A 13,359-nucleotide genomic window follows, 5' to 3' on the forward strand; every position below is an offset into this window, starting at 1 on the left:
CGGGTGGAGTGTGGCGTGTTTTAACAATTGCGTTACCAGAGGAGTTCATGTGCTGCAGGAGCAGCAAACACATTTGTCTCTCAGGCCCACCTTAACATAAACACACTTAGAAATGATAAACATCTTGCTTGTCACAAGGGTTTTGGAATCGAGTTTTGTGAGTCATTTTATTCAGTACAGATACTACAGCATGTTTATGAGTTATAAGCGATGTACATAGATTTGATTACACAGGAGGCAATTCAACCACATTTGGGTAAAATCAGTATTTCACCTACAGAGAAACATGAATGAATAATTTATCAAATCTCGAAAAAGAATTGATGAAATATGTGAAATCAGATGGAAAATGACAACAAAACGTTTGCATCAAGGATCCTGGAGACTGGATGATCACCGGATCTGGAAAACAAACAAAATAAATAAGTTCTCCATGAAAAGGAAACATATGGTACTAATAATAAACAGTTGGAATAATGAGTATTCACAGTGCTTCACTTTTTACACATTTTGTTATGTTACAGACTTATTCCAAAATGGATTAAATTCATTTTTTTCCCTCAAAATTCTACACGCAATATCCCATAATGACAAAGTGAAAATAGTTTGTTTAAAATTTTTGCAAATCTATTAAAAATAAAGAACGAAAATGTAACAGCCTTTGCTCAATACTTTGTTGAAGCACCTTTGGCAGAAATTACAGCCTCAAGTGTTTTTAAGTATGATGCTATAAGCTGAATTTAATCCATTTTGGAATAAGGCTGTAACAACAAAATGTGGAAAAAGTGAAGCGCTGTGAATACTTTCCGGATGCACTGTATTGTGCATTTTGTGATTTTTCTCTCATTTATATATTGTTATGATGTTAAAAGTCTCAATTATACATGGTCAAAGTTCTGCTCTGATCAGCTCGTTTGCAGTCTGGTTAACTCAATTTTGAGGGCTGTACCTGATATAGAATTCTGAGCTTGCTCCGATTTGGCTGTTTAATTTGAATACTCGATTATTAGTTCCTTTATTTAAAAAAAGAAGGACTAATTGGCAATTAGAAAATCCATAGCATTCTGTCCTTTTTCTCCACATTGCCATAGGTCTGCCTTAAAAGTGAATCTGATGGGAGGACAGATTTCTGAGTACTGCTGGCTTTCAGACGTTCTGCAGTTTGGTAGAATTTAAATATCCATGTCCTGCTGTTGGTTGGTAGTTGTTTTTTCTATAACTGATAATTGTAAAGTTTGATAATATGCACCCAGACAAAAAAAAAAAGGTCATCAGTTTAGCCTGTAGTTTATGTTAGAGAGTGCTTATGTCCCTTTTAAGGAAGACCATGGTAGCAAAAAAAACAGTCACTGAAAAACGTATTTATTGATTGAATGCATCTTGAATATTTTTCATTAGTTTGTGTTATCATTAGCTGAACTAAAACAAAAACGAGTTTCAGCCATCATTGGGGTTATTGTTGAATTCATAACTAGAAGTTAGAATACACTACTTGTTCCTCTCATGTTGGACTGTGGTACAAAATGGTATTATGAGACAGGCCAGGTCGGCGCTAACTGGTTATGATACTAATTTCAGTAGATATCTCCACAACAAAATACACAGAAGTCACTGATAAAACATCAACACTGCTATTTTTACACATACTGTGGATATGTTTCGACAAGTTTTTCAAATGCTTCTGCATTCCAGCTCTGAAAAATCCCAATCCATATCCGTCTCAAACAGCAAAAATTTCTCTCTCTAATTACAACCCTATTTCCAAAAAAGCTGGTATGCTGTGCAAAATATAAATAAATACAGAATGTGATGATTTGCAAATCATGTAAACCCATACTTATGGAAAAGAGAACAAATTGTTATTTTTTGGGGGAAAATATATGCTTAACCCTGTGTTGCATCTCCTCTTCTGTTAACAACACTGTAATCGTTTGGGAACTGAGGGGACCAGTTGCTGAAGTTTTGAAAGTGAAATGTTCTTGTCAGATATATGAATTCAGATTTTTAGCAGTTCAGGGTTTCCTTTGCCGTATTTTTCATTCCATGATGTGCCAGTGTTTTCAGTGGTTGACAGGTCTGGGCTGCAGGCATGCCAGTTTATCACAACAGACCCATGCTGTTGTAATAAGTGCAGAATACAGTTTGGCATTTTGCTAAAATAATCAAAGCCTTCCCTGAAAAAGCCATTGTCTGGTTATGTTGGGGCTTGAATGAGGCCAGTTTAAGAGAAATAAGGAGGGTTTTTAAATGTAAATAATGCAAAGGCATGCCAAAGTGGTTCCCTTTAAGGTGAATAACCTGTCCCATCGTCTCTTATGTATTCCACCCTTCACCGTCTTCTGGAAATACCATAATGGCTTGAATATAGTAAGACCCAACAATCTGTTTTCGAGAAGAAAACTTTAACTTAAAACCATTTGTATGAGTCATTTTCTGCAATAGTATTTCTCCAACTGTGTGTGACTATGAGGCACATTTTCTCTCCTGTTCATTTGTCGGGAGTAACTATGAACTCATTTTCAGGCGTCATAAATATGATTACTTAGTGGCGCGGCAAAAACTGCTGCAGGTTGAAACACTTCCAATTATAATGTATTCCTTATTGACAAAGCTTTGGCATTCTCTCCAGTATGACTCTAGAAATTTAAATATCAGTAAAAATTACAAGGCCAACTTCGACCAAAGATCATCTTGATGAGCTGCTGGAACCACTCGTATAAACAGATTTAAGAGAGCGGTTCAAGAGACTGTATGTAATTTCTGAATTTTCTCTTCAAACAAAATTCACATGTGGTTCAGACAAGTCTTAAAGAAGATGCCTCTCTCCCCTGAGCGAAAACACTAATCATGCCTTAATCAGACTGTATTTGGAGTTTAAATGTAATACTGAAATGAACTAAAATAAAACTAGGTAAAACTTAAACATTTATATTCTACTCACCATATCATCAAGATCATTCTCATATCTTGCTAGTGACTGATTAGCTTTTATATTATTATTATTATTATTTATTTATTTTTCGCTTTTTTTGTATTTAAGCTAATATTAGACACAATAAAGTGCATTACTGTAATTGCAAAATTCTCACTTTCAAGGCCTGTGTGTAGGTCTCTGCCTAGTTGCACTTTCTGCAAGCTACAATAATAACTGTGTCTGTCTAATATCTGTGTAGCTGAACATGATCACTTATCTGCTTTGGTTTAGAACTTTTTTTTGAAGTATTGGACCATGTAATATAATTTCCTCTTCATTTCTGTCAGAGTAAGGAGCGGCTTGAAGACAGGTCAATGGCATTAACAGAGTGTTTTAATTGTTTTAGGTTCTCCACTGACATTGCTACATTCGTCCTTCCCACAACAGGTTCAGGTTTTCTTTCCAACAAAAATGTTAAGGGTGTTGATTATTTTAATGAATGCACACCTTCAAGTTATCAAACTGAAACAAACAACCAGGGTGATATCTGGCTCTTTACCTCCAATGTTTTCACCACTGACTCATGAATTCATTTGTTTTGGGTTGTTTGGTGCTGGGCAGATAGTGTATATTGTGTTTATCTTTTGATTTTTTTTTTTTAACTCAATCACTTGCTTGCACCTGGACACAAAATGGTTAAGAACAATGACAATGAAGAAGAGCAGTGGAAGTTTTGGGCCATGGAACTAAAAAAATTAGTTAAAAATCTTATTGTGGCTATGAGTGACCACTTTCACAAACAGTTCAGTTGATAATGTAAAAATAGTGATTAGAACTGCTTTAATAAATGTTACAACAGTATTTACTACAATATTCACTGGTGTTGAAGTCAAGTGCTTGGAAAAATTCTATAATTTCAAATAAATGTTTCCTTTATTATTTTGAATTTACTTCAGTGTAAGTTGTCTTACTTTCTGCTAGTATAACAGGTATGTTGTTATTACACTGCAGAGAGGACTGAGTGGGAGGGGCTTGTGATAGATTTGGTAATTTTCAGGGGTTTTTCTTCTTTCATAGAAACAACAGAATATATTTTGGAAAAAATATCCATTTTCTCAATAATGTCAGATGATAAACTATGATAAACTGTGATCGAAGATCAGCTCGAGATTAGATTAAACTTTGATAGTCTCTAAAGGGAAACTGGTTAATTAACTACTACATGCAGCTGGCTAACATTAAGCAGAAATGATTCTCACCGTGTATTTGTCCCATTTTTTTTCAGGATCGTACGGCTCCCAGCGACTAGCAGGGAAGATGTGCTTGTTCTTCTCATACCAGCTCCTCAGCACCACTTTACCTGCATGAGACTTCAGGAAAAAGAGCAATTAACTGCATTAACACTGACACAGCTTTTGGGCACAGTGCATGGCCAGCTCATCATCCTCAGTATGAGGTCTGTAGTAAATTTGAGCAAAGAAATATTTTGATATAATTTATGTTTTTAGATCTAAATTAAGAATGTTGAGTTTGACTATGGTTTGGAATATTAAGCAGATTTTATGTGTGAACTTTCACAAGTTCATACATTAAATATAAAACTACCACCAGATACATTCAGAAAGACAGTTTTGTTTCTGAAACATTTCAGGTGGGTATTTAAATTTTAACATTAAGTGAAACTGTATCACTACTAAATAGTGATACAATTCCACAAACAGGTATTCAGTTGTTTATAAGCTCAAAATCTTTATTGCCATGATGCCCACAGACTGTTCCATGTGTTTTTTCACACTACATAAAGCCAACATCAAGTCTAATGAATTCTGGGTAAGTTAAATTAGTTTGGAAAAAAGGCTTAACTAAAAAACATTGCTGAAAGTGTCACAGCTTTAAATTGCTCAGATCCTTTCACTCCAGTAGAGAACTTATGCCTTCTTGAAGAATTTACAACCTTTTACGGGAAACTTCAATAATTCAGCCGGGAAAAAACGGGCCGTATAAGTGTTAATTGCATCAAGCATCAAAGAAGAATAAAAGGACGTACAAGATGCAAAGAAAGAAAGCGCGGATGCGTACAGGAAAAGTTTAAACCCCCGAGTGTTGGCACTGACAGCAGTCAAACAATTTGGCAGAAAGAGACAGAAGCTCAGGGCCTTAATCAACACAGATATTTTGGCTCAACAGAGCAGGAAAAGCACAGATGTATTTGATAACATTGAAAATGGATACATCGATGGCATTTATTAACTTAGACAATGGATCTTTGTCTTGGTTGTTTTGGTATGCTAATGTTCCCAAGAATGATTTAGCATTGATCTTAGTTCAGCCTCAGGGGAGGTTGGATAACCTACCAGACTCAGAGTAAAGCGGTCTTCATTTTCTGAGCGCGAGACTAATCTAAGAGTATGATTGTAAATGATCTAACACTAAACACCGATCTACAACACTTGTCTCTGAATTACACCCAACACAAATTGTATATTTAAAACCTCTATAACCATCATAATGCCAGACTTCAACATCTGTCTCATGATCTCTTTCATCACAACGTGACACTAGAAACTGATTTGCAGATAATCCCTTGGGCATTAATTGGTCATTTCAGTTTCTTTAGCATTAAGTTTGACATCCACTTCAAATCAACTGAAAAGTGTAACTAAATTCCTGTCGTGACCTTGTTTTGCTGTAAATTCCTTACCTCATCTTTCTCCACAGTGGCATCGTTCACCAGTCGAATATCATCGTGGACGTCAAAACTAAACAGAGGCCCTGAGGGTAAAAGACTATATGAGCAAAAAAGCAGGAATATAGAAAACTTGTTTCATTTAAAAAGAAAAAAATATTGGAGATCAAATCACATAATTATGAGAAAATGTGCCCATTATTAGGAGACTAATGTGGCAGGAATTAGAACCCATCAGAAGTTGCATGCAAATCGTGTTTTTAAGATTTCTTCAGTTTCCAAGTAATTCAGTGATAGTTGTCAGTACATCCAATAGCACTCAGAAAAAAGGAAATGTTAACAGCTAATTTGGCTTGCCTTAATTTCCAAAACTTACTTAAAACAAAAAATAAGGGGGGTTATGCACGGTCGAGTTAAGATCTGTTCACACAAGTGAAGATTTTAAAATACTGGATTGGATTGTATAGAAAAGTGTTTTTAATGTTTTGACCACTTATTCATGAGTCACACTTTTCAACATGAAGCACAGATTAAGACCCAATTATCCACTAGTACCTCTTAACATTAGAGAGGATTATTATCTTTTCACAAACATCAACCTATGTTGTGATTTGGCGCTATATAAATAAAGTTGAATTTAATTTAATTGAATCAACAAAAACTAAAGATGTGAGCTTTCTATGGCAGAACTTTCATATTCGATTGTACTGGGTTGCACAGGTGTTACCATTCAAAACCAAGTAATGACACGATATGCCAATGGGCTGGAAGCTGTTGGTGTTCACTTACCAGATTTGCCTCTGGCTTTGGTCACGATGAAGTCGTAAAAACTGTGGTGCTGAATGAGACAAAGAGATCAAATATGATGCAATTCAACAATTACATTCAAAATTTGAAATCACACCACATACACCAGGTAACCCCGAGAATCTCACACCAGGCCAATGACACAAAAATAAGAGTTTTTTGTTTTGTTTTGTTTGTTTCTTTATCATCAGAACAGACTGGGCTTAAACACATAAAGTCTACCAGTGTAACCAGACTGTGTCTCTGAAAAAGCTTTTGGGTTGTGAGGACAAAAGGTACATCACATATACAGTGGGTACGGAAAGTATTCAGACCCCTTTACATTTTTCACTCTTTGTTTCATTGCAGCCATTTGCTGAAATCAAAAAAGTTCATTTTATTTCTCATTAATGTACACTCAGCACCCCATCTTGACAGAAAAAAACAGAAATGTAGAAATTTGTGCAAATTTATTAAAAAAGAAAAACTGAAATATCACATGGTCATAAGTATTCAGACCCTTTGCTGTGACACTCATATTTAACTCACATGCTGTCCATTTCTTCTGATCCTCCTTGAGATGGTTCTACTCCTTCATTGGAGTCCAGCTGTGTTTAATTAAACTGATTGGACTTGATTAGGAAAGGCACACACCTGTCTATATAAGACCTTACAGCTCACAGTGCATGTCAGAGCAAATGAGAATCATGAGGTCGAAGGAACTGTCCAAGGAGCTGAGAGACAGAATTGTGGCAAGGCACAGATCTGGCCAAGGTTACAAAATAATTTCTGCAGCACTCAAGGTTCCTAAGAGCACAGTGGCCTCCATAATCCTTAAATGGAAGAAGTTTGGGACGACCAGAACTCTTCCTAGACCTGGCCGTCCAGCCAAACTGAGCAATCGTGGGAGAAGAGCCTTGGTGAGAGAGGTAAAGAAGAACCCAAAGATCACTGTGGCTGAGCTCCAGAGATGCAGTAGGGAGATGGGAGAAAGTTCCACAAAGTCAACTATCACTGCAGCCCTCCACCAGTCGGGGCTTTATGGCAGAGTGGCCCGACGGAAGCCTCTCCTCAGTGCAAGACATATGAAAGCCCGCATAGAGTTTGACAAAAAACACATGAAGGACTCCCAGACTATGAGAAATAAGATTCTCTGGTCTGATGAGACCAAGATTGAACTTTTTGGCGTTAATTCTAAGCGGTATGTGTGGAGAAAACCAGGCACTGCTCATCACCTGCCCAATACAATCCCAACAGTGAAACATGGTGGTGGCAGCATCATGCTATGGGGGTGTTTTTCAGCTGCAGGGACAGGACGACTGGTTGCAATTGAAGGAAAGATGAATGCGGCCAAGTACAGAGATATCCTGGAAGAAAACCTCTTCCAGAGTGCTCTGGACCTCAGACTGGGCCGAAGGTTCACCTTCCAACAAGACAATGACCCTAAGCACACAGCTAAAATAACAAAGGAGTGGCTTCGGAACAACTCTGTGACCATTCTTGACTGGCCCAGCCAGAGCCCTGACCTAAACCCAATTGAGCATCTCTGGAGAGACCTGAAAATGGCTGTCCACCAACGTTCACCATCCAACCTGACGGAACTGGAGAGGATCTGCAAGGAAGAATGGCAGAGGATCCCCAAATCCAGGTGTGAAAAGCTTGTTGCATCATTCCCAAGAAGACTCATGGCTGTACGAGCTCAAAAGGGTGCTTCTACTCAATACTGAGCAAAGGGTCTGAATACTTATGACCATGTGATATTTCAGTTTTTCTTTTTTAATAAATTTGCACAAATTTCTACATTTCTGTTTTTTTCTGTCAAGATGGGGTGCTGAGTGTACATTAATGAGAAATAAAATGAACTTTTTTGATTTCAGCAAATGGCTGCAATGAAACAAAGAGTGAAAAATTTAAAGGGGTCAGAATACTTTCCGTGCCCACTGTATTGTAATCTACTGCAAGACTTGTACTTCAAATGAAGTGGTGAAGTGAACCAAATCAAAATAAAGTGAAGCAACGGTTCCTGGGCATGTCACAGAACTTACATGTGGGATTATCAGATCTTCTTTGATGTACATCAACTGTTCTACTCCAGCAGACCTGCACAGTGGAGAAAGTAAGTCCAGTGAAAATCAAGTGTAAGAATGTGGCACCTACTAGTGGCAATAATAAAGAACACACTGTAACAGAGCAAGGTGGGTTAGAGATGGAGGGGCTGAGAGGAACAACAAGTTATGTTATACTGTTGGTAGAAATTGTCTGATCTGGTGACCTGGTCACATTTTTACTATGGAGGTATACAGTTTTTTGTTATGACATGCAGTGCGAATTATAAAACCTCATACAGACAGGTGTCCGTCTCTCTACACTATGTCCAATCAATTTAATTGAACTAAAATGATTGCCACAAACCAGCTTTAAACACATATTAAGGATCACTAAAGCAGTCAGTAAGATTTTATGTACCGTAGATGATGAAATTCCAAAATTCTTTGCAATTTTACAGAGAACCATTAATCTTAGACTGTTGCACTATTGGCCCACATAGTCTTTCATAGAGTGGTGAACCCCTCCCCACCTGTTACCTTTAGCATTACACAACTTTTTCGGTCTTTTGTTGATCCTGTTTGAACTGTTTTGAAACATGTTGCTGGCATCAAATTCAAAAGCACATATTTTTCATAAAACAATACAATTTCTGTTTCAACATTTGACATGTTATGGTCTATTTTCAATTAAATATGGATTTACATGATTTTCAAATCATGACAGCGTCCCAACTTTTCTAACAGGGTTGTAAATTAGCTCCTGTTTCTTCTCCACTCCAGTGCTATTTCCTAGGCTTGCTTTTGCTTTGATTTTTAACACAGAATATACTCTTACCTATTCCTACCTTCTAGTTACTTTAACTGTAGTTGGAGCCAATTTGCTTATACTTTTATGGAAGAAAAGGAAGTAGCGCACCTAATGTAATGAGGACCCTACTCAACTCTACTTCCAATTGGCTTCCGGACTTCAGAGGACCCAAACCTAAGGTCATCAGTTGACCCTTCTCGGAGCAACATCCCTCTGCCAACACAGCACCTTGTGTTGTCTTTCTTTCCCTAGTAGTCTGTTTGGTAACATGGTCTTTCTGCACTCTCAAAACAACAGGAGGAAAGGTGGGAAAGAAGACATTGTGAGAGGAAGGTGACCCATCACTATTATAGCCTTTCAATACATCTTTAATGTCTGAACTCACCTGAGCTCACTAAAATCCTTCCTGAGGACTTCCAGGGCCCTCTGCAAGAAGTTCTGAATGGTATTTCCCTTCTTCATCTGCAGGAAAAACACAAATGTGACATCATGAGAACAGGAAGAAAGAATGTCGTTATATGGCACAAGGGGAATGTACAGGATATCTTCATAATTATCCTATTATCAATTGTCCAGTGCCAGAATTGTTATCATGTTTTACCTTGACAGTTTTACGATGTCCAGAGCCATCCCAGTAGCTGAATGTAATCTCAATCTCCTCACCTGAAGAGAAGATACGCACCAGATACACAGAGATAGTGTTGTGTAAAATGGATAAAGGAAATCCTCCCAACTTCCCACAGTATTTTACCAATGACTGCAGTGAAATGTTTCTGAACAATAAAATCTCTTCTAGGCACTTTTTAGGCACAAATGGTTCTTTCAAATATCATGTATTGTATATGTGGAGCTCTCTAAACAATGACAATCTCAACACAAAACAAATGGTCAAAGACCAAGGCAAACAAATGTGTCTTCAAGCATTTAGAAACCCTTCAACCATGTGTGAACAACCTGCAAGAGACAACATCAACCACCCAGGAAAGAAAGATTTCAATTTAAGTTGAAAAGTATACGTTTAAATAATTAAAATAGCTAAATACATAGAAAAATGGGAAAAAAAAGAGAGAAAGAAAGAATTAATTAACTAATTGAATAATAAAGCAAAAATACAAAAGATGAAAACATGATAACAGAATTACAAATGAAAATTATTTAGATGAAATAATTTTTTTTGATTTTTTAAAACAAAAGAACATGTATATAAAGGGGTCAGCTTGAATTCTACATTGAGACCTTTAGTAGATAATATATCAAAACCATCGACAGAAAGAATCAAGAATGGGATGTTATGTACCTAATGTCTGGTCGTGATTAGAGTAAAAGCATGGACACACTATTGTTTTCAATGCTGGTACTTACTCTTTATCTTCTCCTGTTTGAGCTCCCACTCCTGTCTGAGCTCCTCTCTGAGACGGTTCTCCTCCTCCTGTACAAGAGAAAAATATATATAAAATATTTTCCGGAGCAAAAACGAGAAAAAACTGTTAAAATACCTGAAATGGATAATATGATTGGTTGATTGCTCCTTGATCGCAGTGCGAAAGCTCACAAAAATGTATCTTCTTCTAAAAGAAAGAACATGTTTTTGTTCGCAGCATAAATTCACAATAAATAAACTCTGAAACTACTCAAAAGAGCATTTTGAAAAAATATGTTGAAGTGCAAATTAATCCCACAAAAAAAAAAAAAGCACCTCTGCAGTGTGAAGGCCTTTATTGCGATGTTGGTGACGTCTTAACAAGCAAACCTATTGCACCCACGCTAGACTGGCAATTTCCATGTTCTGTGAGGTACAATTACTGCTTTTGTCAAGGGAGTCTGGTGGCTTTGAGGAGAAGAGTATGTGGGCTAAATTCCTCCATTGGTGAAGGCTGTCTGATTCAAGGTAAACCAGTGAAAATGTTGCTGGTGAATGGTGCACAGTACGGAGCACAGAGAAGCAATACTCTTTGTGAGTAAGTACTCCTGGAGATATTTTGAGTGGTGTTCACATTTCCAAGGGGCAAGAAAAAAGGCGGATGAAAAAAATAATCTGATCAGGCATGTAACCAGGTGGGTTTTCTTTGACATTCACAGGGTTGTGCACTGTGAATTCCCTTCCCAGGGTCAGACTGTAAACACCAATCCTACTGTGACATTTTAAGGCATGTGATGGAAAACATTTAGTGCAAATGACCTGAAGTGCGATGGCACTTGGGTTCTCTCAGACATGACAACGTGCCCGCTCACATAGCATTGAAAATGCACAAGTTTCTTGCCCACAACAACACAATCGTCACTCTCCACCACCCCTACTCACCGGATTTGGCTCCCCGACAAAACTTGGAGTACTTAGTCACAAAGGCTATAGGTTCTATTTGGTCCGTGCTCATCATGGTGCTGTACACCATTTGCACGCAACAGGAACAATCTTGGAACTGGGAAGTACGATATACGGTTTCCCTCACCTCTCTGTCTCGATCAGGCAGGAAACTTGTGTCCACATCTGGATTCTTCCCCAGTTTTTTCTTCTTTGCTGGTGCATCTATGAGAAAGCCATACATCAATGAGATTCCATATGGGAGGCTGTAGCTCAGACGGTAGAGCGGGTTGCACACTAATCAGAAGGTTGGTGGTTCGATCCCCAGCTCCTCCTGTCCACATGCTTAAGTGTCCTTGAGCAAGACACTGAACCCTAAGTTGCTCCTGATGGTGCACCATCGGTGTGTGAATGTGCTCCTGATGGCAGCACCTTGCATGGTGATCTGTCTCATTAATGGGTGAATGGGAAAACCATGTTAAAGCGCTTTGAGACCGAAAAGTGATAAAGCGCTATACAAGTACAGACCATTTACCATATGACACATTACATCTCATTTGTTTAACCAGTACAAAAATCAAAGTTGTGTTTTAGCTTCATTTAGCTGGGGTTAACATCCAGGGTGGCTGCTTTGGGGAGTCTCCACAGGTTGCCTCACAGCGATGAAAAGATCTCAGGATCTTGTGATCTATTACAATTACAAGGAAAGCGCCTTAGCTGTGTCATTTCATGCGTGTCTGACCGAACAGCGTATCTCTATGCAGCTGCTCTGCATGAGTTCCCCGCTTTCCCCCATGCTCCCTGTCTTTCATGCTAATGCTAAGCTAACCGTCTCCTAGCTCTTGCTTCATAACAAGCAAATAGATGTGAGGGTGGTGCTGATCTTTCTATCTCACTCGTCAAGAAAGCAAATGGGCAGGTTTTCCAAAAACTGTTCCTTTAAGATGTATAAAATGCTGGTGGTCCTAGATCCTCAAATGGAGCCACAAGAACACATGTTTTGTTTCTGCACTCTCCAGTTTAACCCCCACGAGACCCTGTTTGTTGCATGTTTAACTTTTAGTGATAAAGGTCTGGCTTAAACCCATTGTAATTTAGATTTAGGAGGCAATTATTGTGCCAAATTGACCAAAACACACATAAAGCAAAAGATTGTGAAGGAGTCACACTACATTAATGTAGTTCTGTAAAATTATATTTCAAGTGCCCTTAAAACAAAACTGCATCTTGTTCCGTTACTGAATGAATGTGTCTCACTGCGGATGTTCAGCATTGTTTCTTTCAACCTTCCAACCAGTTAGCTCTTCTTGACCCTGACTCCTCTCAAAGTGAGAAAAAAAAATTATTCTTTACTTTTGTTAGTATTTGCTGTCCACATTCAGATACTTTCTACTTATCCATATTGTCCGTCTACAGCTACGCCATCCTGAGTCCACTTTATATAACTCTTTCTTTGTCGTTAAAGTGTCTTTTTTTTTTTTTTTTCCCAAAAATTCAAAGCCATTTTTCTTTATTTTTGTGTTTTGTGTGTTAAAAGACATTACTGCTGTCTCTTTCCTCTTTAACTGTGCAGGTTTGTCTTCAACATCCTGAACATCAAATACTCACCATCCAGCTCTTCCTCCTCATTTTCCTCTTCCTCTCCTTCTTCGTCCTCTGGATTAAAAGACAAGCTGGCTATTTTCCTCTTCTGTTCCTCCTTTCTCTTCTTTTCTTTCTGCTTCTCAAGCTTACTGCAAAAACAAAAATGGTCAAAAATGAAACACCACAAACCAAAGGCAGCCAGTAGGGGAGGGGGGAGGGGGGAAGGAGGCG

The 13,359-nt window shown here is 38.0% G+C and overlaps 1 protein-coding gene across 2 annotated transcripts in view; it reads right to left on the reverse strand.

Moving 5' to 3' along the window:
- The window catches only part of fam50a (family with sequence similarity 50 member A), a 48,364-nt gene that overhangs the window by 32,627 nt on the left and 2,378 nt on the right, over positions 1-13,359 (reverse strand). Inside the window, exons 4-13 of one of the 2 annotated variants that reach the window (XR_011310723.1) lie at positions 13,153-13,277; positions 11,693-11,769; positions 10,605-10,671; positions 9,844-9,905; positions 9,628-9,704; positions 8,432-8,486; positions 6,390-6,438; positions 5,616-5,686; positions 4,174-4,284; positions 287-402 (exon numbers count right to left, since the gene is read on the reverse strand). Coding sequence is in view for 1 of the 2 variants with exons in the window: in XM_069694136.1 (XP_069550237.1) it covers positions 394-402; positions 4,174-4,284; positions 5,616-5,686; positions 6,390-6,438; positions 8,432-8,486; positions 9,628-9,704; positions 9,844-9,905; positions 10,605-10,671; positions 11,693-11,769; positions 13,153-13,277 (703 nt within the window). In the remaining variant the exon portion in view is untranslated. Of the gene's footprint in view, positions 1-148; positions 403-4,173; positions 4,285-5,615; positions 5,687-6,389; positions 6,439-8,431; positions 8,487-9,627; positions 9,705-9,843; positions 9,906-10,604; positions 10,672-11,692; positions 11,770-13,152; positions 13,278-13,359 lie in introns of those variants that run through there. The other variant, XM_069694136.1, reaches the window with a different exon arrangement.

This window comes from Brachyistius frenatus, unplaced genomic scaffold, assembly GCF_029030835.1.
Source record: "Brachyistius frenatus isolate BFR_SWC_R1_liver_20210118 unplaced genomic scaffold, ASM2903083v1 Contig_16, whole genome shotgun sequence".
Classification (NCBI taxonomy): domain Eukaryota; kingdom Metazoa; phylum Chordata; class Actinopteri; family Embiotocidae; genus Brachyistius; species Brachyistius frenatus.